Genomic DNA, 24,620 nt, shown 5'->3' with positions numbered 1-24,620 from the left:
CACTGGTTAGTGCGGGGAGGGAAGGAGGAGATGGGCTGGAATCTCCCCTTCCTCCTCTGCAGTGTTTGGTGTTTGGGAAGTCAGCCCTCTCCTCCTTCGCCCTGCTATTTGCTGCCTTTCGAGTTACATGCCAATGCGGGTAAATAGCAAAGTCCGTTCTCTGGTTATTTTGTCTTTGCTCCCTGGGGTGAGACGCTTTGGTGATCTTTCGCCACCCATAAGTGTGTGCATTCACTTGCTTCCACGCAGATTCACTGACTGGCTTCTATCCCCAGTATAGCATTTCCTTTGATCATCTGTAGGAAATTGTCAATCGTGACTGCAACTGAATTCTTCTTCGTTCTTTTCCTTCGTGCATCTGGAAAAGGAAGAGAGAGAAAAACTTCCTATTCTCACGTTGAAGATTCTGTATTGGTGGATATAGATATACGGGGCAAACTTGGGCAGATGATGATGATGATGATGATGATGATGATGATGATGATGATGATAGTCAAGATGTGATCTCAAAAGGTGCCAATGCAGCAAAATCTTCTTGGCAGGTTGTCAAAACGCTCATTTTTTGGGTGGATTATTTAAGAAATAAGAAATATCGCTGGTGTCAGGATGGGAGGAGGCACAGACACCGAGAGTCTTGGACTATGGTGGGACGGACCATCTTCTCGTTTGACCTTATGACTCTGGTTTGGTCATCATGAAAGGGCGGCCTTTGAGACTTTTTCCCACCATTGAATAGACTTATAATCACAAGACTTCCCATTGTCGTGAGAGGGCGATGATGTTCCGATGTTCTGATGTCTTTAGCATATTGTCTTCTCTTTAACATCTTTTCCTCCCTTATTTAATCTACCTGTTTTTAACCATCTCTAACACCCTTTAATAGAAAATGATCCTTCATCACTCTCAGCTCATTGCTATTCTTTAATGTATTCAACTGCGGAGCTCCTTGCACTGCGAGACTCCCCCCTCTCGCAGGTTTGGCCCTCTCAACTATCGAGGGCCGCCCTTGATGACGGGTTTTGGAACCCCGAGAGGTGGTACGCTAAAAAACGGAGGCTCTGGGGTTTTTAAAATAGATTTTTAGATCCAATTTTAAGGGGATCCAGGAGGAGGGTCGTTTTTAATAACAAAAATGAGACTGGGGGGTCTCTTAAGGATCAGCAGCCATGCCATTCTGACAGTCCCGGCGGGTTGGGGGGTTGGGGGTCGTAGGGGATGCTCGGAGGAGGGTGGGACATTCTATACCTGTGGTGGTGGAAGGGGGCAGAAGAAATCGAAGTAGGGGTGGGGACATCACACCAGATGCATTCGGATGGTGGCTTGCTCCCATACCTCCTGCTCACCCTGCTTTCCTGGGGATATGAGAGCGAGGGACCCTGGTCTCTGTCTGATATATGTGAATGCCAGGTCAGTGATGAATAAGGCCCTCCTCATATGAGATCTTATTGATGAGGATGGTGCGGACCTGGCCTGTATCATGGAGACCTGGTTGGGGCAAGAGGGGGGAATCCCTCTCTCTGCTTTATGCCCCCCAGGCTTTTGTGTCCTGCACCAGCCGTGACACCAGGGAAGGGGCGGGGTGGTGGTGGCAGTGGTTGTTAGAGAAAGTCTGAGTCCTAAGGTCACTGTCCCTCAGATAGGCGGGTGTGAGTCTCTTCTATTGAAGTGGGACCCTGGAGTTCAGTCGGGCTTGTTGGTCACATACCTATCTCCCAGCTATGTTGCCACAGCCCTACCCACACTGCTCGATGTCTTGACTGAAGTGGCACTTGAACTCCCCAGCCTTTTAGTTGTGGGAGATTTTAATCTGCCTTCAATCGGCGAGTCATCTGAGACAGTCCGGGAGTTCATGGCCTCCATGGCAGCCATGGACCTGACTCAGGTTATTCAGGGCCCAACACACACTCGACCTGGTTTTTCTCTCTGGGCAGTGGATAAATGGTCATGGTAAGGGGGAACTTTCCATCACTCCCCTGTCATGGACTGACCATTCCCTCCTTAGACTGGACTTTCAATCTGCCAACCCTTGCTGCTGGGAGACGGGACCCATAAAATGGTTCTGCCCCAGGCACCTGGTGGACCCAGAAAGGTTCTTGAAGGAGCTTGGGACATTCCCCACTTCTCAATCCTGCAATTCAGCTGAGGCTCTGGTGGCATCCTGGGAACGGGTGGCTACTGACGCCTTGGACAGAATTGCACCTTTGCGGCCTCTAACCCGACGCAGATCCCAGATCGCTCCTTGGTTTTCCATGGAGCTCCAGGAAATGAAACGTCGGAAAAGGCACCTAGAGGAGAGTTGGAGGTCTTCCGATCTGAATCTGACCGAACACAGTTAAGAACCCATATTAGGCCTTATCTAGTGGCGATGGAAGCGGCGAAGCGAGATTACTTCGCCGCCCTCATTGCATCTGCAGAAAACCACCCAGCGGCCCTGTTTTGTGTGACCCGCTACCTCAATCAGGGAGCGAGGGAAGACCCTTTACAGGGCAGAGCTGAGGATTTTGTAGTTTCTGCATGATAAAATCGCTCAGCTCCGGATCCGATTGGACTCTGACTGGGCAGAATCCAATCGGGAGACTAGGGTGGGTCTTGAGAATAATATCTGGATTGAGTTTGACCCTGTTTCTGTCAAGGAAGTCGCTTTCGGTTTGTATGGGCGGGAGGGCAGAGATCCACCCCGAGGCCCCTAAATTGTGGGGTGCCTCAGGGGTCGGTTCTCTCCCCCCTACTCCTTAACATCTATATGAAGCCACTGGGTGAGATCATTCGTGGCTTTGGGGTGAGATATCATCAATATGCTGATGATACCCAATTATACATCTCTACCCCAGAGATGCGCTTTCCATGATGTCCCGTTGCCTGGAGGCGGTACGGGCCTGGATGGGCAGAAACATACTCAAACTCAATCCCTCCAAGACTGAGTGGCTGTGGATGCCGACATCTCAGGTTTCAGAGACCTCATCACTTTTGATGGATGGGGAAAAACTTGCCCCCGTTGATAGGGCTCGCAACTTGGGTGTCCTCCTGGATGCTCGGCTGTCCCTAGAAGACCATCTAACAGCCGTGACCAGGGGGGCCTTCGCACAGGTTCGCCTGGTGCGCCCTTTCCTGGACCGAGATGACCTTCGCACAGTCACTCATGCCCTGGTTACTTCCCGCTTGGATTACTGCAATTCCCTCTACATGGGCCTGCCCGAGATGCACCCGGAGACTCCAGCTGATCCAGAATGCAGCCGCACGGGTTGTTACGGGAGCCCCTCGTTACTCCCATATAACACCCCTCCTGCGTGAGCTGCACTGGTTACCAGTGATTTTCCGGGTCCGCTTCAAGGTGTTGGTTCTCACCTATAAGGCCCTACATGATTTAGGTGCGGGATATTTGCAGGACCTTCTCCTGCCTGCCTCTCACCGTCCTGTTCGCTTACATAGGGCCGCTTTCCTCAGGGTTCCAACGGCGAGCCAATGTCGTCTAGTGGTGCCCAGGGGTAAGGGCGTTCTCTGTGGGTGCTCCCACCCTCTGGAATGAGTTACCCACCGAGCTCCGGACGGCTCCTGATCTCCGCTCCTTCCGTCGGGACCTGAAGACTTGGCTGTTCAAGCAAATAGGTTGACTCTGATTCCAGGTTTTTATTATTTATTATTAATTAAGTTATTTGGTTTAAAATGGGATTTTATTGTACATGTTTCTTAACTTGTGTTCGCTGCCCTGAGTCCTTCGGGAGAAGGGCGGCATATAAATACATGTAATTAATTAATTAATTAATAGTATCCGAAACAGAGTAAGTGGGGTTTCTGTATAGGGAAAGATATTTAGAATTGAGTTGAGAACTCATACATAATATACACATGGAAAATGGAAAAAAGAACTCCCTGTGAAGAGAACTCTTAAGCATGAAGAAATATATATTTTCTTCTGCATGATCTCTAGTAGCCACGCCCACAGAACCGGTAGGGAAAAAACATTTGAATTTCATTTCACCCCTGCTGTGACCCCCAAGTCTCCCCTGGCTGCCCCTCCCCATTTCCCTCCCTTCGGCAGAACCTTTGATCTGTGAACTGAAGGGGGGGAGAGGAGGGGGCGTCCCTGCCTGAAGCTCCCAGCCCGAGGAGGAATCGGCGCTTCTGGATTGGAGCCTTTTCCTCGGACTTTGGACCAATGGGAATCCTCGCTGCTCCAGCGTCATCGGTCTCCGGGCAGAGTCCCCTGTGATGTCAACTGAAGGAGGGAGAGAAGCGGGAAAAGTGGGGAGAGATTCCCGCCTTCAACCCCCCCCCCCCCAAAGGCTCCGCTTCCTCCTCTCGTCTCTGGAGGCGAAATCTCCCCCTCGATCCCTACGTGGAAATGTTTTTTTTCTTCCTCCTCCTCCCAGTTGAGCTTCATCTCCCTTTTCCTCCCTGAGTTTCTCTCCAGTCAGAGAGGAGGCGCCATTTCCCCCCCTTCGCTTCCCAATGAAGGAGCCTCGTTCTGAGGTAAAATTTCTGGCCTCTTCCCAATCCTTTTCCCTCATGGAGGCCTCCCTGCCCGTCTCCCACCTTCCTCCCCTTCAGGCCGGAGTCCCCCAGAGAGCCCCCCGGTCCTCGTCTTGTGACCGCCCGCCCGTTTCTGACAGGATTTTGGCCCCTTTGGAGGCCTCCTCCGATCTCCACGGAGCTTTCAGGGCGGCTGTTCTTCAGGGAGGCTCCGGAGAGGTTTTTCTCCATCTCCACAGACGGTTTTTGGACAGGAAAGGAGAGGAAGACGGAGAAAGAGACGCCTCTGGAGACGCCGACGCCTTTGTCTGGCAGGGAGCCGTGAAGAGGAGCCTTTCTTTCCCCTACTCCCAAATCCATCATCCCCGCCCTCTCCCTTCCCCTCAGACGCTCTCCTCTTTCCCGCCCTTTCTAACATCCTGGCACTTTCCGCCAAATCCACCAGGAGGCGCCCTCCGCCAAGAGAAGGGAACTCCAGGCGCTTCCCCATTGGTCCACTGGAGCCTTGTCTCTCTAGGACGCCGCACTCGGTCTCCTTAACCCCTGGAGGCCCAGAGGAGGCGGAGAGGCTGCGGGAGAGTCTGGCGGGGGGACATCTAGACGTGTCGCAGGTGAGGGGAGGGGCTCTTCCCGGGTCCCATGCTCCCCAGCCGCCCTCTCCCTCCAGGGGGAATCGGGGATGCCGGGAAGGCGGCGGGGATCCGGGGAAGAGCCCGAGTGGGGGGAGGGGAGGGTCGGCCTTGCGGAGGCCCAGCAGGAGTGGAGAGAAGCCGGGCGAGGAGGAGGCAGGATTCGCACCAGGCTCTCGAGGGCCCTATCCTGTCTCCGGAGGGGGAGAGAAGCGTGGCGGCCTCTCCAGCTGCCTCCTTTCCGGCCCTGCTCGGGGGGACCTGGGACCTGCGCTGGGATGAGCCGCTTGGGGCAGGTTGGGGGAAGGTCGCTCAGTGGCTGAATTCCACTTTCTAATTCTTGGCGTTTTTTTTTTTTCTTCCCATCTCAGATACAGAAGCTGGAAGCCATTTGTGGTCTTTGCAAGGCAAACTGTTCTCTTGGGGGAAGAAGAAAAGGAGCGGAATCCCTTGCAGGGATCAGTCCTGCAGCCCCAGAAATGGTCCCGTGAAGGAAAAGGCATCTGGAGACCCACCAGAGTCCTTGGAGCCATTTGCAGTTGCTCTGCAGGACAGAGAAAGGATGGAGACACAACCTTTTGCAAAGGAGGGAGCCGGAAAAGGCCCTTCAGCTGCTCAGCCTGGGAAGGGGGTGAAGCTCTGGACAAGAACCGGGCAGGAGATCCTGGAGGAGGAAACCATCCTCCCTTCAGAAGTTCAGCCCTGGAACTCCATCCAATACCGGGAGGCTGAGGGTCCCCGAGGACTCTGCAGCCGACTCCATGGCTTTTGCAGGCGATGGCTGAGACCAGAAAAGCACACCAAAGCCCAGATGATGGACCTGGTGGTTCTGGAGCAGCTCCTGTTCCTTCTGCCCCCAGAGATGGAGGGCTGGGTGCGGGAGTGTGGAGCAGAGACCAGCTCCCAAGCGGTTGCCTTGGCGGAAGGCCTCCTCCTGAGCCAGGCGGAGGAGCAGAAGGAGCAGATCCAGTTGCAGGTGAGAGACTTTAGGGAGCTCAGAAGGGAATAGAGAAAGTGTTTGAATACTTCATCCCAAACTTCTCTGGCATTCATCATATGTGGCAATTCACCAATTCTTGTAGGACGTTGTTCTGTTGTTTTCTCATTCAACCTCACGGATAGCTATTGGGGGCTTTGCGGTTTTGTTCCAAATATAAGAATCCATTTTATGTCATGTGCAGTACATTAATTCTGCTTCTTTTTTCCTTCCTCCTGTTTGAAGTGTTGCACTGTGGAGATCAGAGATCCTGAGAGAAAGAAAAACCCATCAAATCCCCCTCAGGAGCTTTTTTTCAGGAGGATCCCTTGGGAAGATCCAAGTCGGAATATCTCAAGAGGTAATGGAAGATCGTCCGATTGTCCATCTGTCTTACCTTCGCTCTCTCTTTTCTTCTATGGAATAGCTCCTCCCATTTTGTTAATTATGAATTTTGAAATTATTTATTCCTTACAGAGAAACAAAGAATGATGCTTTCTGTTTTTTATGATGGAGATCAAACAGTGGTTGACCCTCCAAATCAGGTAAGAAAGGGAAAAGTGATTAGATTTGTATTCTCCCTTCAGGAAGTGAAGCGGGTATGCAGAGAGCTCCCTCCTTCTATTTCCTCCCCCCCTTGTTTGGCCTGGATTATTTTTGCGTTCTTCCACAACATGGAGAGCAGAATAGTAGGTTCAAGTTCCTGTCAGCCAGCATAGCTTCCTCTGGTTAACTTGTTCTCCTAGGTCCATGATGGCGAACCTATGGCATGCGTACTGGAGGTGACACACAGAGCCATTTCACCTGTCACACACAGCGTCGCTCATTCCTCTTCCGGGTTACTGAGGCACACATGCACATTGGTCTGCTAGTCTTCTAGTTATTGGTGCGCATGCATGTGCAATGATCAGCTGGCCATGTGTGTGGCAGTGCCAGAAACCGGAAGATCAGCCGGCCAGCTGATTGACGCGCACGCATGCGTACCAGTAAACAGATGACTAGCTGGCCAGTGCACATGAGTGCCCCAGGAAATCCACCTCCTTGCCAGCAAGGAGCACTGCCCCAGTTGCTATGTGTGGGTGGCAGCGGCACCTCGGCCTCCAACCACGCGGCCTCCGCTGCCCTTCCTGGGCTCCTCTTGCCGGGAGCCGCTGGCCCAGGAGGTGCAACTGGCGGGGCTTTGGCAGACCAGCAGCCAGTGAGGGTAGGGGGGATGTACTGCCTGCACAGGTGACCACATGGCCGCTGTCAAAGCAGGGCTGAGAAATCCTCTTGGCTTGCTCTGCTGGCCGCATGTGTCCCCTGGACTGTGGGCGTCGCCACCTCCCCCTACAGTGGCCAGAGAGTCCGGCTCAGCGGGCGTGGCAGGGGTCGTGTGGGGGTGCTGCGCCACCTGCATTTGGACCCGTCGCCTGATCTCCACCATGCCCACTGCTGCACCGCCGGCTGAGCCAACGCTGCAGAAGGAGCAGCGGGCGGGGTAGCCAGCTGCCTTTATGCTCCTTCCCTGGTGTTAGCTCAGGGTCACAACTGCGAAACCCGTCCAAAGTTGAGAGGGGACTTTGAGATAGGGACGTAATTGTTGCCTCGTGTCCTCCTTGGCTTGCAACAGATGGCTTGATTTGGGCGCAAGAAGGCGAAGCTGGTAGAAGTAGCTGCTGAGCGCAGGAGGGGGGTGTCCTTGGGACGCGGAGAAGCCAGTTGGGTTTGTATCGCAGGATGGGGGGGGTGCTGAAAAGTTAACCCTCGACTCTCTGCAAATCCCACCCACCAGCGCCTGGATGGGGTTTCTGAAAGTAGAGGTGCCTGTAACAGGGCTAATCCTGTTCAAGGTACCAAGGAGCCCCTTTCCTCAGTCAGCTTGATTGATTGGCTGGCTGGCCATATTGAAAGCAACCTGGGAGAATGTCAAGAAAGCTCTAGCTAAAGTGGCACAAACTTATAAGGAACAGGCAGACAAGCAAGAAACTGGGGCCAAAGTTTATGGGACCATTTCCCATAGTAAAGATAATCAACCCAGTCACGGTGCAATTGAAATTGCTGAGAATGCTAGGGAAGATACACCCGGTATTCCATTGTAGCCTCTTAAAACCCGTTGTCAGATCGACCCTGAGGCTACAACCCTGTGAGCCGCGGGACCCCGTGGTCATAGGAGGCCAGACCCATTATGAGGTATAGAAAATCCTCAATTTGAGGTGGCACAGGAGACAACTCCAATATTTAATCAAGTGATTAAATATCCCTTATCAGAGGCATCTTCAGTAAAGAGTCAAAACATCCAGGTTGATCGCCTTATAGTCAAATTTCACACGGAAAATCCAAAGCCGGATGGTTGGTCGCGTCCTTAAACTCTACATTTGTATTCAAATTGTTTTGCTTTGCATAGGTCGCCCTTGGGAAGTGAGGGGAACCGAATGTCAACTTGCAAAGCTATCAAGTTGCCATGAGCAGGAGGGAGGGAGAACTGATTGAACTGATTGATTTCCCTAACTAAAACTACGTTCCGCAGATGCTTTTCTACCGCAATCAGTAGGAGAGTTTTGGGTTTCACAGCCAGGCAAAGTGGTTAATTGGAGAATGTGATTTATGACATGGCCAGGAAGGAGGGGAGAAACAGGGTCATAGGGGAATGTAAATCTACGTAGGATTAGTTCTAAAACTGCATCCGAATATTGCCGAAATGGTGCTCCAATAAATGACTGTATTTCTTGTGAAGTTTGGCTCGTGGCTTATGAATTAATTAGGGCATCTTTTGGAAACTTCACAGACAGGGCTTGTGCAGAGCCTGTGGAGGGTGAAAAACAGGCCTCCTGGAAGTTCGGAAATGGGCCGTTTCCAGCCTCCTGAGGGCTGGGGGAGGCTGTTTTCGCCCTCCTGGAGGCTCCAGAAAATCCTCCGGAGCCTGGGGAGGGTGAAATACAGGACTATTGGAAGTCCAGAAATGGGCTGTTTCCGCCCTCCCGGAGGCTCCAGGAGCCTCCAGCCTTTCTGGCCTCCAGAGGCTTCAGGGAGGCCTGCTAGGCCCAAAAGGGAGCGCGGGGGAGTTGCATGTGAATGCGCAGGGGGGTGAGCAACAGCGGAGGTTCACGCGTACATGCGTGGGGGGAGGGCCTCCGCAATAGGGGGGCATTCCATTATGGGTATGGCCACATGCGCATGCATTATCGCACACACGCCTTCGGCACCCAAGCAAAAAAAGGTTAGCCATCACTGCCTTAGTCCTATTTTTCATGAAACTAGACATACCCAATTCCAGCAACTGTTCTTTATATGTTTTAGCCTCCAGTCCACTAATAATTTTTGTTGCTCTTCTCTGCACTCTTTCTAGAGTCTCAAGATCTTTTTTACATCTGACAACCAAACCTGGATGCAATATTCCAAGTGTGATTTTACCAAGGCCTTATAAAGTGGTACTAACACTTCATGTGATCTTGATTCTATCCCTCTTAATGCAGCCTATGACTCTGTTGGTTTTTTGTTTTTTTTTTGCAACTCTAGCAACTGTTTAAGTGATTGTCCACTAGGACTCAAAGATCAGTGTCGCACTTACTAGTGTTGAGCCAGGTATCACCTCTTCTGTGCCAGTCCATTTGGTTTTTCTTTCCTAAATGTAGAACCTTACTGTTGATTTCGTTTTGTTTGATGGGGCCCAATCCATCGATTCTTGTATATCTTGAGCTTTTCTTTGTTATTGTCTGTTGTTATTCCTGCCAATTTGGTCTTGTCTGCAAATTTGATGAGTTCCCCTTCTATCCTCTTGTCTAAATCATTGATGAAGATGAACAGATCTTGTGAATTCTCCTTTTCTGTTCTTTTTTCCGTGTTCAGGAGAGTCTTGTGTCCTTCGAGGAGGTGGCTGTGTCTTTCTCTGAGGAGGAATGGTCTCAGCTGGATCCTGACCAAAAAGCGCTGCATTCGGAAGTCATGCTTGAAAACCATAGGAACGTGGCCTCTCTGGGTAAGAGTTCTCTAGTCCCCAATCAGAGAGTTCAAGAAGACAGACGATAGTTAGTTTTTTTATTAAAAAACCACTAATCAGATATCATCTCCTGGGAGGAAGAAGGAAAGGATCTTCTCATACTCCAAGGAAGGAAAGAGTCAATGTCTCTTTGCTTAGATGCTTTCTGTGCCATTTTTTATCTCTATTTTTCTATTTCTATTTGAACTTATCTGTGGAGACTGAAAAGAACGAGATATACGTTAATGTGTCCTCTGGAGGTCACATGAGAGGAGCGTGTTGTCATTTGTCCTCTAAACCTCCAAAATTGTGTGAGAACAGAACTTTCACATTCAGCCCATGGAAGAGCATTCTCCCAATCCAGTTCAAAAACAAAGGCCTCATGCAATGTCACTCAGAGCATCCTAGGGTATAGGTAATCCCCGAGTTACGGCAGTTCACTTAGCGACGGTTCCAGCCCTCCCCCAAGAACTTGAGACCCAGTCCTGAAATTATGAGTGTTGCAGCACCATGGCCATCTGTCACACGAATGACTGTTAACGAATGACACAAGAGGCGCTGCGACATTCACCCTACCTATTCCCCCACCCCACTCCGCTTGGACTTACTGTATTTTTCAGACTGTAAGACACACTCCGCCCCCCCCCCCAAAACAAGTGGGTGGAAATGTCTTTGCGTCTTATAGAGCACATACGGGCCTCTTTTTGGCCTCCCAAACCCTCTGTGTATCCCTTTTTTGCCCTCCCTGGCGTCAAGAAGCATTCTGCAGGGCAAAAACGGCCCCACTTTTGGCCTCCGGAGGCCTTTGCGGGTCCCGTTTTTGTCCTCTCCAGCATCGGGAGGCTGGAAATGGGATGCGCAGAGGGTTTGAGAGTGCTTCTGGTTGCCAGGAGGGGAAAAACGGGACGTTCAGAGGACAAAAATGATTTTTAATTAGTGGAACAACTTGCTTCCAGAAGTTGTGAATGCTCCAACACTGCAAGTTTTTAAGAAGATGTTAGATAACCATTTATCTGAAGTAGTGTAGGGTTTCCTGCCTAAGCAGGGGTTTGGACTAGAAGACCTCCAAGGTCCCTTCCAACTCTGTTATTCTATTCTATTCCTTAACTCAAAACTGACAGAGTGAGTGACAGTGTTCCAGAAAATCCTCCGCTCCAATTAAAAACTCTGAGGCAAGCATTTTCTCAAAGTTCTGTTTACTAGAGTAGGTATACTGGCACATCGTGGGAAAACCCAAATCTGAGAATTCCGGGTTTTCCCTCAGTAAATCAAAACCCTCAAAACTATCCCCTCACTCATCAGTCGATCACATGCTCCAATTGTCAGGGTTCCAAGTAATACCCCCAACGAAATCAAACTCCGAGGCCTGAAGTTCCTCAAAGCTAACTTTTACTAGAGATGTCATATTGGCACATCTGGGAAAACCCGAACCTGAAAGCTTCCGGGTTTTCCTCACCCAAAAGAAAATTCAAGACCCTGCCCACATCTTCCACATGTCCCACACAGCTCCAATCAGTTCTTTCTTGAACAGAAGACATCCTCCAATTTCTTCTTTGTACAGCTGCCGGACACCATGGCCTTGAACTTCTCTAGAGAACTTTGTTATGGCTGTATCTACTTCACTCATGCAATCGCCCCCTCCCAACTTCCCACGGGAGGATAGTGGCAGGCCTGGATCCTGAAGGCACAAAGGTAATATGGCTTCCAGGGATGACACCAATCTCCATCCATCCCATCTCGAGATAGCACTCCAACCACTCCTTCTCCAGACGCAGATTCGTCCTGACCTTGACCAACTGGAAGAATGCTATTTTGTTTAAATACAAATCCTCAAATATATCCCCACCTCTTATTTTCCCACACATGAGAAGGTGGCAGTTGGAAGCTTCCTGTCTAATATGGCTTCCAAAGCTGACAGTGAGATTTGCATATGGCTCAGATATGCAGATGATATGTTTGTGATCTGGCCGCATGGAAAAGACAAGCTAGACAATTTTCTAGCACATTTGAATAACATGCATCCGAAGATACAGTTCACTATGGAAATGGAGATTGAAAATCAACTCCCATTCTTAGATGTATTAATATATAAGAGAACTGATGGCACCCTAGGACATAGTGTCTACCAAAAGAAGACACACACAAATAGATACCTAAACGCACACTCACACCATCATCCCTCACAAATAAATTCAGTAGCAAAAACTTTAATCACTAGAACTAAACGTCTAGCAGATGAGGCACATGTACAAACAGAGCTTCAGACTCTCACAGAGGTATTAATAGCAAATGGGTTCCACGAAAATAAAATTAAAAGTATAATTTGACAAGGGACATCAGGACAGAGAGAAACCCAAGAAGAAGAACAAAAGATGGGAAAAGCCATCCTGCCCTATATAAAAGGAACTACCGATAAAATCAGCAAGATACTACAGAAACAAAAAATAAAAACTGTTCCGCACAGATAGAAAAATATCAATGATGTTGAGAAACCCGAAAGATAAAATTGAGCTGGAAAATCAAGGAATATACGAAATACCATGTACCTCCTGTCAGTCATCTTATATTGGACAGATGAATAGACGAATAAGTGTGCGTTTAGAAGAACATAAAAATGCAGTGAAAAAAGAAGAGCAAACTTCTTCTTTGGTACAACATATGAAGGCCACAGGACATAATATAGATTTCAACAAGGCTAGAACAGTGGTAAAAGAGGAACATCTTAATAAGAGAATAATTAGGGAGGCTATCGAAATTGAAAAGAGGCCACACAATATGAATAGACGAGCCTCTAGGTTATCAAGTATTTGGAAACCTGCACTGAGGGAAACTTGAATTTTAACATCAGAGGATAAGCAGAGATCCCAACAGGCAACCAGTGGTGGTGTAATGCATACAAGAACCCTTTCCTCTTTGCAGTTGATAGCTAACAATAGGGAGAGAGAGAGAACCAAGCCAGAAGATATGCTAAGATCTCAACGGGCAACCAGTGGTGCTGTGATGCCTACTAGAATTCTGAACTCTTTGCAGTTGACAGTTGGTAATAGGGAGCCAGAGAAAACTGGACTGTTAACACACATTCAGGCTGCAGCTAGGATAATGAAGCATGACCCACAGCTTCTAAACTGATAATAAAGGCCCGAAGATGACAAGGTAGAGAGCTTGTCGAAACGTTGCTTAACCTTAAAGTATTGGTTAGGATTTCAGCCAGAGTTTTTGAAAGACCTTAAAAAGGGTTTTGTTTGGGAATTTAGAGGATTCTGAGCTGTGATCTTAGCCAGGATTTTAAACATTTTAACTAACAAACTTATAATGACGCGGGAAAACACCCGAGATTTTAACTTTTTACATACACACACCCGCAAAAACTTAAGAAGACATATTTATATACATATATATATATATATATATAGAATCACATCTACTCGGTTCTGGGCTTTTTTCCTTTCTAACACCTAGCAAGCTCTAACTGCTAGGTGGGAGACCTAAATAGATCCATTTCTAGCTCGTTAGCTGTCATCAGTAGGCTACACCCATATCCTCCCTGTAAAGGCACAGTATCAATTTTCTTACTTCTTCGGGTGTGGCCTACTGATGACAGCTAACGAGCTAGAAATGGATCTATTTAGGTCTCCCACCTAGCAGTTAGAGCTTGCTAGGTGTTAGAAAGGAAAAAAGCCCAGAACCGAGTAGATGTGATTCTACTGAGCTGGAGCTACAAAAAAAAACCTTGGCTACGTAGGGAAAACCTGGCTAGAAGAAAAACTGGGATGGCTCCACCTTTTAAACACATACTGGGACTCCCAACCAATCAGAATGAAAAGGTGGAGCCATCCCAGAATACCAGCACCAGATTTGAAATTCCAACGTCAGTTAGTGCAAAATAACTACTGGCATAAGCCTGATGATGGCAGATGGGATTCTGCCGAAACGTCGCTTCTACCCTTTTAGGGATATATCCACAATTACACGGGAAGAAACCCGAAATATTAACTATACACACACACACACACACACACACACATATATATATATATATATTTCAGAAGGAAATTTCTTACACTTTGATCTTTTTCTCTAAAAATGATCTTGTTATCGTTTTCATTTCCCTTTTGCTTTGAAGGTAATAATGGGCAGGAGAATCAAGATTCCTGCGAACTGTTCCAAGTGATCAATGCTAAAGATGGAAGGGAGAAGTTTGGAATTCGAATGGAATTTGAAAGCCATGAGAGAAACCAGTCAAAGAATTGGAATCAGGAAAGCTCATCTTCCACTGGTGCTCCGATGCAAGACTTTCTTCCCCAAAAAGAGAAAATAGGGGAAAAATATACTGCAAAAAGTGTGAAGCCAATCAAAGCTAAAGTACAAGTAACTGAACATTATTTAACCAAAAACAAAGGAGAAGATGCTATAGGAAGACACAACGGACAAAATTACAATGGTACATTCATTCTTTCTCTTGGAAATAATTCCCTTACAGCTCAAAAAGCAATTGACACAAAAGAGAAGCCTTATAAATGTTTGGAATGTGGAAAATGTTTTAGAACAAGCGGGCATCTTACTTCCCATGAAAGGATTCACACTGGGGAGAAACCATATAAATGCATGGAGTGTGGAAAGACCTTTGCTCATATCAGTACACTTACTTCCCATGAAAGAATCCACACAGGGGAGAAACCATATAAATGCATGGAGTGTGGAAAGACCTTTGCTCATAGCAGTACACTTACTATTCATAAAAGGATCCACACAGGGGAGAAACCATATGAATGCATGGAATGTGGAAAGACCTTTGCTCAAAGGGGTCGTCTTATTTTCCATAAGATGATCCACACAGAGGAGAAACCATATAAATGCATGGAATGTGGAAAGACGTTTGCTCATAGTAGTACACTTACTTCCCATAAGATGATCCACACAGGGGAGAAGCCGTATAAATGCACAGATTGTGGAAAGACCTTTGCTCGTAGCAGTACACTTACTATCCATAAAAGGATCCACACAGGGGAGAAACCATATAAATGTATGGAATGTGAAAAGACCTTTGCTCAAAGGGGTCATCTTATTTTCCATAAGATGATCCACACAGAGGAGAAACCATATAAATGCATGGAATGTGGAAAGACCTTTGCTCAAAGGGGTCATCTTATTTCCCATATGATGATCCACACAAGGGAGAAGCCGTATAAATGCATGGAGTGTGGAAAGACGTTTACTGAGAACAGTAAACTTGGAAAACACAAAAAGATCCACACAGGAGAGAAGCCGTATAAATGCATGGAGTGTGGAAAGACCTTTGCTCATAGATGTAGTCTTATTTCCCATAAGATGATCCACACAGGAGAGAAGCCACATAAATGCATGGAGTGTGGAAAGACGTTTACTCAGAGCAGTGGACTTAGAAGACACAAAAAGATCCACACAGGAGAGAAACCATTTAAATGCATGGAGTGTGGAAAGACCTTTGTTCTGATCAGTGGACTTACTTCCCATAAGATTATCCACACGGGGGAGAAGCCATATAAATGCATGGAATGTGGAAAGAGCTTTGCTCAAAATGGTCATCTTACGTCTCATAAAAGGATCCACACTCGGGAGAAACTATATTGCAATAGCAATTCCACTTCGACTTACATACCACTCCACAATGTTTTACCACACTCTCTGAGCAGTTTACAAAGTCAGCATATGGTCCCCAGTAATCTGGGTCCTCATTTTACCCACCTCAGAAGGATGAAAGACTGAATCAACCATGAGCCGGTCAGGATCCAACTCCTGGCTGTGGACAATTAGCCTGTAGTACTGCATTCTAACCACTGACCCACCCTGTCTCTGTAGATTTGTATGTGTATGCGTATTTTGCCTTTTTGATCCAAATGAGACAAGGTTGAATCCAACAAAATGAAATTTAATGTGGAGAAAAGTAAGATTTTACACCTGGGCAGGAAAAACAGATTACTTGAAACCTAGCTCAAAAACAGTAATTGTGAGAGGGACTTTGGGAGTCTGAATCGATGATGACTGTTTTATAAAGCCTTAGTAAGACTACACCTGGAATACTGCATCAAGTTTTGGTCATCACATTACAAAAAAGATGTTTAGACTTTGGAGAAAGTGCAAAGAAGAGCAGCTAAGATGATTAAAGGCCTGAAGACTAAAACATATGAAGAACGGTTGCAGGATTTGGGTGTGGCTAGTCTACAGAAAAGAAGGATTAGGAGTGACATGGTAGAAGTATTCCAGGGGGATCAATTTATTTTCCAGAGCACCAGACGGCACAAGATACAATGCCTGTAAAATAATCAAGGAGAGAAAACCTCAAATTAAGGAGAATCTTCCTTACAGTGAAGACAATTAACCAGTAGAACAGCTTTCCTTCAGATATTGTTTTTAATATAGGGCCAAATTATTTAATATGTTTTAAATTGTTTTTAAACTATATGGATATACGTGTTTTATTGTGGCTGTGCACCACCCTGAGTCCCTCGGGAGAAGGGCGATATAAAAATTTAAATAATAAATAAATAAATAAATTGTGGTTGCTTCTTCACTGGCATTTTTAAGAAGAGACTGGATCCTATAGGAATATCAATAGATCTTGAAATGGTATAGGATCTCCTGCTTGAGCCGAAAGTGCGGATGGGGCACCAGCCGCCAAGGACTTGTACCAGGCTTAGGACTTCAGGCACCAGTGCTCCATCAATTCCTGGATGGACAGAAGGAGAAAGTTGTGTCTCTGGAGGGGTCTTTAAAAAGAAAAAAAATTCTTCTTCCGATTCACTAGTGGATCCAGAAGTCAATTAAAATCTCTCTCCAGCAACTGCCATATCAAATTGGAACCACAAAATGTTATCAGTACATTTTTGTCTAAAATTAGGTTAATTTTGCGTTGGGCCATAAAAATGATTCATGCCATCTGATAGTCTATTTGCCTACTAAAAGTAATTATACGACTTGAAGATGTTTGCAATAAAAATGCCAAATTGAAACTTTTCAATTTCCACTGATTTAAAAATGCTCCATCCATTTTCTTTTTTTTAATCAAGTTTTATTGATTTTTTTTCTTTTACACACACACATTTTATGAACAGAGTATTGACCATATCATAATTTATACAACTTATCATATCCAATTTCATTTTACATAGTTACCATTTTTGCCAAAATATTCTTTTTCCATACTTTTAAATCTTATCTTAATACTTCTATGCTTATTTTATAAACGGCATCACCATCTACCCTCAAATCCTACTTTCTTAACATTATTTCAATTAGTTATCCATTGTTAATCATATGTATTCCCTTTTAACTTTCATATTAATTTGTTCTTCATCCTAATAAATTTGAACATGCTCGGGGTTGCCTTTCTACCATTTCATCTCCCTTGTTTTACAACAATTCTTTGCCTTTCCTCTTTTTCTTCCCTCCCTTCTATCCTTTTCTACTTTCCTCTTTCCTCCTCTCCTCCTCCTCCTCTACTTCCCCTTCCTTTCCCCTCCTCCATTCCTTCCTCCCTTTCTAACTGTCTCTCCTACTCTTATTTCCCCTCCCTTTCTTCCTATCCTTTTTCCTTTCTTCTATTCCTCTTTCTCCTTCTCTTCTCCTTTTTCCCTCTACTACTCCTTCCATTCTCTTTCCATTGTTGTATTAATTTTCAATTCAATATTTTCCACAATGGTATCTGGGCAACCCGATTTTTCTCCACATATTAACTATATTTTTCAAAGTCTCCATCACATTTTAAAATTATTAATGTATCTCAACTCATTTCATAATTTCATATTCCAACAGCAATAATTTTCCTCATTTACTAGCCTTTCAATTTTATATCTTAATTTCCATTATTTTCATATTTAAACCAATCTACATTTCATATTACACCTGTTGATCCATTTTACAATAAACAATATACTTCTTGTTTACTTCTTATATACAATTTCTACTATTAATACATTTCCCTTAAATCAACCATTAAATGCTTTATTTCCCTTCTTTCTCTCCATTATTCTTCCCCTTTTACCCATTTTCTTTTGGTCTCTCCAAAATTCCACTTCTTAATATTTTTTTCCCTTTTTCCCATTCTCTTATTTTCTTTTTTTCTTTTTATATTTATTGAATCTTTCCCCTGAATCGTTTCTCTCATTTTTAAAATTGTTACCCTTTTAATTCTCCCCCTCAGTCTTTTCCCATCTCCTTCTCCTCCTTTCTTTTTTGGGTGATATTCCCCCCTATCCACATTTTGTTTTTCACTGTCAATCCCAGTGTAATCATCTATTTTTTCATCTTCAATTATTTTCCTTTCAACATTATGTTCTTGCTTCACATTTATATTCTTTTTCCTTTTTTTGGGGGGGGGGGTATTCTAACCATATTTCCGCTTCTTTATCACCCTTAAATGCTTCACGCATCTTCTTAAACATTTCCATTACTTCCTCATATTCCCAATGTTCCATATTGTCTATTCAAACATTTTATTTTAATTTATATGTAGTTAAAATTCAAGTCCATGTAGTGTCTCTCTTATTTTTTATTTCCAAATAATATCCAGTTCAAATATTTATCTAGACCATTCCAGTTTAAGGCTTTGTTCTTTTTCACTTCTTTTCAAAGTCGGGATCCAGCTGTTTAAACAAGTACTCCTTAAAATTTCCCACGATAGTCAAAATTCTTACTGTTCCTTCAATGTTTAAAGCATTTGTTGCAGTGCTTTCTTTCCAGCAGATGTCTCTCTCCAGTCCACAAATCCCCAGGCAACAAAGTATCACTTTTAAATCCATATAGAAAATACTTTCTTGTCTCTTCAATTTCTTTTCCTTTTATTATTAAAAAATGCTTTCTCTCAGTTTTCTTTTTCTTGTATTATTTCTAATACCTCCAAATTCAATTTTAAGTCCAGGTAGAAAGTTTTCTTTTTTGATCTTTTAACTTCCTCTTTGTTCTTTTCTCTCCAATTAACGGGGCGGCATATAAATTTAAATAAATAAATAAATAAATAACATTCCCAAGTGCCAATTAGCCGTTCATTTCACGCTGGGTCCCTCCAGTTGTGAAGAAGAGAAATGGTTGAAATGGGTGGGTGAATGTAGGGGGAGTCTCAGGTGCCCCCCCCCAATGGCTCCCCACAAATGCTCAGGGAGGACCGTGCCTGCTGGGCTTCTGCTCCTCAAAAGGGGGCTTGAGGGGAAGCAGAGCAAGGGAGCCTCTGAGCAGAAAGGGGGGTCCTGCCCTTTCGTCCCCCTGGATCTGCCCACCCTCCTCCTGAACCAGTTCTGGCTTCGGACGCAAAGTAGCCAGGATGGTGGATCCAGAGGCAGCAGAGGGAGGAGCCTCCTGTGGGGGCAGCAAAAAGGAAGAGGAAGAGGAAGGGAGGATTCCAGGGTTTTCTTACATCTGAAGTTTATTCTTTTATAGCAAAGCAAAGGGAAGGGAAGTGATTCGTAGGAAGAATAATATAGATGAAGCTGCTGTGGGTTCAAAGCCAAGAAAATTAAAGAATTTTTAAAACCACCAATAACTTGTAGGAGAGGATGAGATGAGGAAGGAAGAGGAGAAACTCACCTGCAGGAGGTTGGATGGGAGTTGCTAGAAGTAGAAAAAGACCCAATCAGGACCCTTCATGGGCTGGAGGACTCAGGGGGACCCCCTCCCCATCGATAGCCCATAATAGGTTGTGTGATCTTCACTTATAGCTCCTCAAACAAGAGAAGCTGCCAAAAATATTCCCCAAGGAGCCCCTCTTGGCCACCTGCTAAGCTTGAGGAGAGGCCTCCCCTAGAGGGTCCCCTCCCCACAACCTCTCCTCCAGCCCCCCAGACTCACCTTTCTTGCTCTTCAGGTAGGAGAAGAGACCCGCAGCCAGGAAGGCCACTCCTATCACGGCCCCCATGATCCCCGTCCAGAGTTTGCTCCTGGCAGAGCTGGAGGAACAGGGCTCTGGGGAAGGAGAAGGAGACTCACCTGAGCAGGAGGATCAGGCCCACCTTCCCCCAGGAGGCTCCATTCCGTCTCCCCCCACAGGGAGGGTCTCTTCCCCTTCTTAGGGCAGGATGGGGTTCCCAAACCAGAAGGGGAGGGAGGGGAGGGACTTACCCCACTGGACGGTGATGGGGGCCTCCAGGCTGGCATGCCCCACCTTGCAAGTGTAGACATCCCCCCGTTGGGGCTGGGTCTCCAGCATCACCTGGAGCTGGTAGGTCCAGTCTCCGTTCTGGAGCTCCTCCCCAAAGGCCACGCCCTCCTCCTCCGGCCGCCCATTCTTCAGCCACTGGACCTCTATCTCCACGGGGTAAAAGCCGGTCACGGTGCAGAGGAGGATGGTGTTGGGGGAAGTGGGGTCCATCTTGGTGGGGGAGATGGTGACGGTGGGCTTGGCTGGAGGGAAGGAGGGGAAGGAGCCACATGAGAGACACAGGAGGGCCCAGAACAGGAGACATTTTGCTTCCCATCCGAGGAGCTTCTTCAGTTCTGACTGTCCCAATTGAAGCTTCTTGGGTGAGAAGCAAAAGGTCTTCAAGGGAAAACAAAGTCTATTTGCCGTCTGAAGAAACTCCTTTGGGACGGTGTTTGGAGTCCTCTTCCAAAGCGAATGGCAGCAAGGAATGAAAAGGGATCCTGAGAAATGGGAAAACCTAAATCCTTCCTGGTTGGGATCAGGTGAACTCATCCAAAGGGAAGAATCCTCAAAATAGGCAAATCCGACAGCAGAATAACAGAATAAGAGAGTTGGGAGGGACCTCGGAGGTCTTCCAGTCCAACCCCCTCAGGCAGGAAACCCTCCACCATTTCAGACAAGTGGTTGTCCAATCTCTTCTTAAAAACTTCAAGTGTTGGAGCATTCACAGCTTCTGAAGGCAAGGTAAGTTCCAGATTGATTGTTCTCACTCTGAGGAAATTTCTCCTTAGTTTTCTGTCGTTTCTCTCCTTGATTAGTTTCCGTCCATTGCTTCTTCTCTTGCCTTCTGGTGCTTTGGAAAAGAGGCTGTGATGTGGCCGCAAAGAAAAGGGCAGAGAAGCCATTTGCCCATAATTGCCAGAAGACTGACAGACCCCAAATTCTTTAGGGGCAAGATGGACAGAAGAGATTTTGGGGATTTCAAGGTGCTGCAGAGGATCCTTCCGGGGGGGGAGGGGACTTTGGGGGGGAATTAAGAAGGACGGATTTGGCTGCAGGTGAAGCTGAGTCTGTGAACAAAAAGGGGGTTTCAAGGAGGGATTTTCTCCCAGACCCCCAAAATTGGCTGAAATTTCTCAGCCTTTGAATCAGCTTCTGCTCAAGACAGACACCAGACCAGGATCCCACGTGATTCGGGCTTTTACATCTTGGTTTAAGCATTGAATCATTATAAATTTATTATAATCATTATAAACTTCCTTTATTTGTTTGTTTGTTCTTGGATTTAAAAGCTGCCGGACTGCAAATAACTCAAATGAAGAAAGAAGAAAAAGGAGCTTATCAAGCGGACGACAGGCAGAAGAGCCTCCTTTTGAAATTTTTTCTTTAAAAAAACACATTTTTTTATCCCAAAGTGCCAAAAACAGCATTTCTGGAGCAGAGAAAGAGAGGGAGGGGCTTCTGGCTGGGAAGAGGGAGGGAGACGGGAGGTCCCTGAATAGGATAGAAATGAATCAGGGATAGAGAGAAATATATATGTAGATACAGGGAGTCCTTGATTTATGACCACAATTGAGCCCCAAATTTTCTGTTGCTAAGTGAGACGTTTGTTCAATGAATTTTGCCCCGTGTATCTTTCTTGCCACAGGGGATCACGTGGCCCCGGGACGCTCCCACCGTCATAAGTATGAGTCAGTTGCGAAGCATCTGGATTTTGATCATGTGACCCGGGGGATGCTGCAACGGTCGTAAGTGTGAAAAGTGGTCATAAGTCATTTTTTTCACTGCCGTTGTAACTGAACGGTCACTAAATGAACTGTTGTAAGTCAAGGACTGCCTCTATTGAATAGGCGAGAGAGACCTTGCTGGATTCCTCTCCCCCACCCCAAATCATATTAGGGTTGGTTTTCCAGGATCATAACAGAATAAGAGAGTTGGAAGGGACCTCTGTTTTGCGCCCCACCCCCGCATGATACTCATCCAATCGCCTCAGTATTCCTGGAGAGGTGGACTAGATGCCCTTTGAGTTCCCACAGTGCCCAGAAGGAGCCTAAGATGGAGCTGCCGAGAGTCCAGAAGGGCAAAGTGGATCCAGAGCTCGAGGGGTCCTTCGGGGCTCAGAAGGGGAGGAGGGAGCCCCACAGCCAGCCAGGACTTGGGGGTCACACGCTCCCCCCAATCCGAAGGGAAGCCAGGAAAACCCTCAGCTGACAGTCCAGGCAGGATCTGCAGGGATCCCTCCTAATCCAGCCGGATCACCAGGCCATGGGGGAATTTCTGCACGGATTTCTTGGCTTTACAAGAGAAAACGGCCTTTCCCTTTGAAAGCCGTGCCTGTATGAAGCGGCTCCTTCCGATTTCCCACCCCTCGACCCCAAATGTGAAGGAATCTCCCCCTTTCTTCCTTTCTGTGGGTCGGGATCCCCCTTTTCCTTGCAAAGCAGCCCCGCGTGAAGATCCCGGAATAAACTTCGGCCGTTTCTCCTCCGTTTCCCGCTCCTTTCCTCGGAGAACGTCCACATCTTTGCCATCATTTCAAGATATTTTTCTCTTTCAACAGAAAAATATATAAAGTAACTTTTTGGAAGAAATTGTGCCAGGATAAAAGTGCAGATATAAAGTGGAATCTGATGAACCTTTTCCCCATAAATTTGCATATTTCGGCTGTGGAACAAGAAGTGCTTCTAAAACGTCTTTTGGTTATTATTTATTAAGACTATTATGGCATAAAACAGAAAATAAAGGTAGTGAGGAAAAGGGAAAGGAAGGGGAAGGAGAAGCAGGGGATAAAGGGCAAAGGAGCAGGGGAAGTGGGCCCTCCCTTCTTGATTAATCTTCTAATTAAGTCATTTAGGGAGAATTCCAGAATCCCCTCCAGATGAAATGGGGAGGAATCCCTGGTCCTCTCCAGCCTTTTCCTCCATGAAATGGGTCTATTTTCCCTCTGTCTGTCCCTGCCTATCAACTACACCCCTGCAGTGTGGGCCTGCCTTGGGGGAGGGGGTTGAAAGGGAATAAATACATGTTATTTTCCCTGGAGCTGCATCGAGAGAATCCAGGATAGGATGGGTGTTGCTCGGTTCTGCCTGGAGACGGAGCACGTGATCATAATTTGCACATGTAGTCCCTCCTTTCTCGCCTGGTGCTTCCCCAGTTTGGCTCAGTCTTCAGCGCAGAGAGACGTGTTTGAATGAGCAGCTTCACCTTTCATTCTGTGATCATCTAAGCGTGAGCTTTCGAAGAGATTTATTATTGTAATTATGAGGATCGCTTTTGCGATCAGGCTGCTAGCTGGTCCGCTGGTTAGCGGCCTTGTGCCGACTTTTCTACAGCCGAGGTCCCCGCCAGGTTCTGAAGGCCCTGGCTGAATCCCTGCGTCTGGCACCACATCTTCTCCAGCCTCCTCATTGTTTGACTCGAGTGCCAGCTGCACAGGGTGAACTGCACCACACCAGCCTCCTCGTTGTCAGAATCAGGAGATAAAATCAAAACCCTCGACTGGAAGGTGCAACTGAAGAAGTTTAATGTGGAGGAAATACGCAGCTGCTATCCAGTGGAAGAGGGAGATACAACAGATACAACAGTTTGGACACAAACTGTTAGTTTTATATCCATATAAATGAATTTAAGATTCGCAGCAGAGAAGACAGTCAGGAACATCCTGAGGTAAATCTCAAACGGCGCCCAGAAGGAAAAGGCGGGAAAAAGGGAAACGCCCCCTTTCCACCCGCAGCAACCAATCAGAGCGCAGATCCCCTCAGCCACAACGGGGTCTTCGCGACCATTGGATACTTAACCTTCTTCAGCCATTAAATTGAATATCTTCACATTTAAAGTGTTCAAAGGAAACAGATGTAAAACGACTTTGCTTTTGTCCATTAGATGGAATTGTCAGGTTGGAATAATTGTTTTTTTTCCTTGCACTGTGCTAAAAAGAAGTCAATGTCTTTTTTTCCTTTTTTTCTTGTACCTCAAACTTTCTTTTCCCCTCTTTTTCTCCTTTCCTTAATTTCCTATTTCTATTTTTCTTTGTGTTTTGTATAATAAATAAGATCTGGAGACTCTAGAAAGAGCGCAGAGAAAAGCAACAAAGATGGAGGCAAAAACATATTTAAAAAACTTGGTTCCTGGAACTGGGTATTTTCTAGTCTGATGAAAAGAAGGAGGAGGGCAGACATGATGGCACTTTCTGATATCTCAGCGGCTGCCAGAAAGAATATTTTCTCTTCTCTTCTCTTCTCTTCTCTTCTCTTCTCTTCTCTTCTCTTCTCTTCTCTTCTCTTCTCTTCTCTTCTCTTCCCTTCCCTTCCCTTCCCTCCCGTCCCCTCCCCTCCCCTCCCCTCCCCTCCTCTTCCCTTCCCTTCCCTTCCCTTCCATTCCATTCCATAAATAAGAAGCAGACCGAATGAAAGAGGTAGAGGTGGAGTTCCATTATACGTATATAAGAAATAATCAACAGCTCTAGAAATGCAACAG

General features: G+C 46.4%; 3 protein-coding genes and 1 long non-coding RNA gene across 8 annotated transcripts in view; 3 read left to right on the top strand and 1 right to left on the bottom strand.

Moving 5' to 3' along the window:
* The first annotated feature begins 4,197 nt into the window (after positions 1 to 4,197).
* The window catches only part of LOC132710760 (uncharacterized), a 58,874-nt gene continuing 38,451 nt past the window's right edge, over positions 4,198 to 24,620 (top strand). For 3 of the 4 annotated variants that reach the window (XM_087884778.1, XM_087884775.1, XM_087884776.1), the window contains exons 1-5: positions 4,198 to 5,081; positions 5,471 to 6,075; positions 6,322 to 6,436; positions 6,553 to 6,620; positions 9,904 to 10,033. Coding sequence is in view for 2 of the 4 variants with exons in the window: in XM_087884775.1 (XP_087740901.1) it covers positions 5,662 to 6,075; positions 6,322 to 6,436; positions 6,553 to 6,620; positions 9,904 to 10,033 (727 nt within the window). In the remaining 2 variants the exon portion in view is untranslated. Of the gene's footprint in view, positions 5,082 to 5,470; positions 6,076 to 6,321; positions 6,437 to 6,552; positions 6,621 to 9,903; positions 10,034 to 22,231; positions 23,811 to 24,620 lie in introns of those variants that run through there. The other variant, XM_087884777.1, reaches the window with a different exon arrangement.
* Positions 11,639 to 16,571, top strand: LOC148116132 (uncharacterized). The gene is made up of 2 exons (XM_087884896.1): positions 11,639 to 11,725; positions 14,157 to 16,571. Exon 2 carries the CDS (start codon positions 14,243 to 14,245, stop codon positions 15,776 to 15,778), a length of 1,536 nt encoding a protein of 511 aa, XP_087741022.1. The 5' UTR covers positions 11,639 to 11,725; positions 14,157 to 14,242; the 3' UTR covers positions 15,779 to 16,571.
* On the bottom strand, positions 17,466 to 20,807 carry LOC148116131 (rano class II histocompatibility antigen, A beta chain-like). Of its 2 annotated transcripts, XM_087884913.1 has the most exons (4): positions 20,123 to 20,805; positions 19,853 to 19,966; positions 19,592 to 19,615; positions 17,466 to 18,971 (listed from the first exon to the last, which is right to left on the bottom strand). In XM_087884913.1, exons 1-4 carry the CDS (start codon positions 20,694 to 20,696, stop codon positions 18,955 to 18,957), a joined length of 729 nt encoding a protein of 242 aa, XP_087741039.1. In that variant the 5' UTR covers positions 20,697 to 20,805; the 3' UTR covers positions 17,466 to 18,954. The 2 variants fall into 2 exon arrangements, with proteins under 2 accessions (XP_087741039.1, XP_087741038.1); XM_087884912.1 differs by having other exon boundaries at positions 18,332 to 19,615; positions 20,123 to 20,807.
* LOC132710766 (uncharacterized) lies at positions 20,788 to 21,558 on the top strand. Its single transcript, XR_009621488.2, has 2 exons — positions 20,788 to 20,888; positions 21,437 to 21,558. It is a non-coding gene; the product is annotated as an uncharacterized LOC132710766 (long non-coding RNA).

Source organism: Pantherophis guttatus, chromosome 2 (genome assembly GCF_059756535.1).
Source record: "Pantherophis guttatus breed Tessera chromosome 2, ASM5975653v1, whole genome shotgun sequence".
Lineage (NCBI taxonomy): Eukaryota > Metazoa > Chordata > Lepidosauria > Squamata > Colubridae > Pantherophis > Pantherophis guttatus.
The sequence above is the reverse complement of the archived record's forward strand: the minus strand, read 5'-3'. Positions and strand labels throughout refer to the sequence as shown.

Coding starts and splice junctions, on each gene's coding strand:
- LOC148116132 (XM_087884896.1), top strand. CDS start 14,243: ATGGAATTTGAAAGCCATGAGAGAAACCAGTCAAAGAATTGGAATCAG.
- LOC148116131 (XM_087884912.1), bottom strand. CDS start 20,696: ATGAGTTCACCTGATCCCAACCAGGAAGGATTTAGGTTTTCCCATTTC. Junction 19,967..20,122: donor CCCCATCACCGTCCAGTGGG/GTAAGTCCCTCC, acceptor CTCCTTCCCCAG/AGCCCTGTTCCTCCAGCTCT. Junction 19,616..19,852: donor CTACCTGAAGAGCAAGAAAG/GTGAGTCTGGGG, acceptor TTCTACTTCTAG/CAACTCCCATCCAACCTCCT.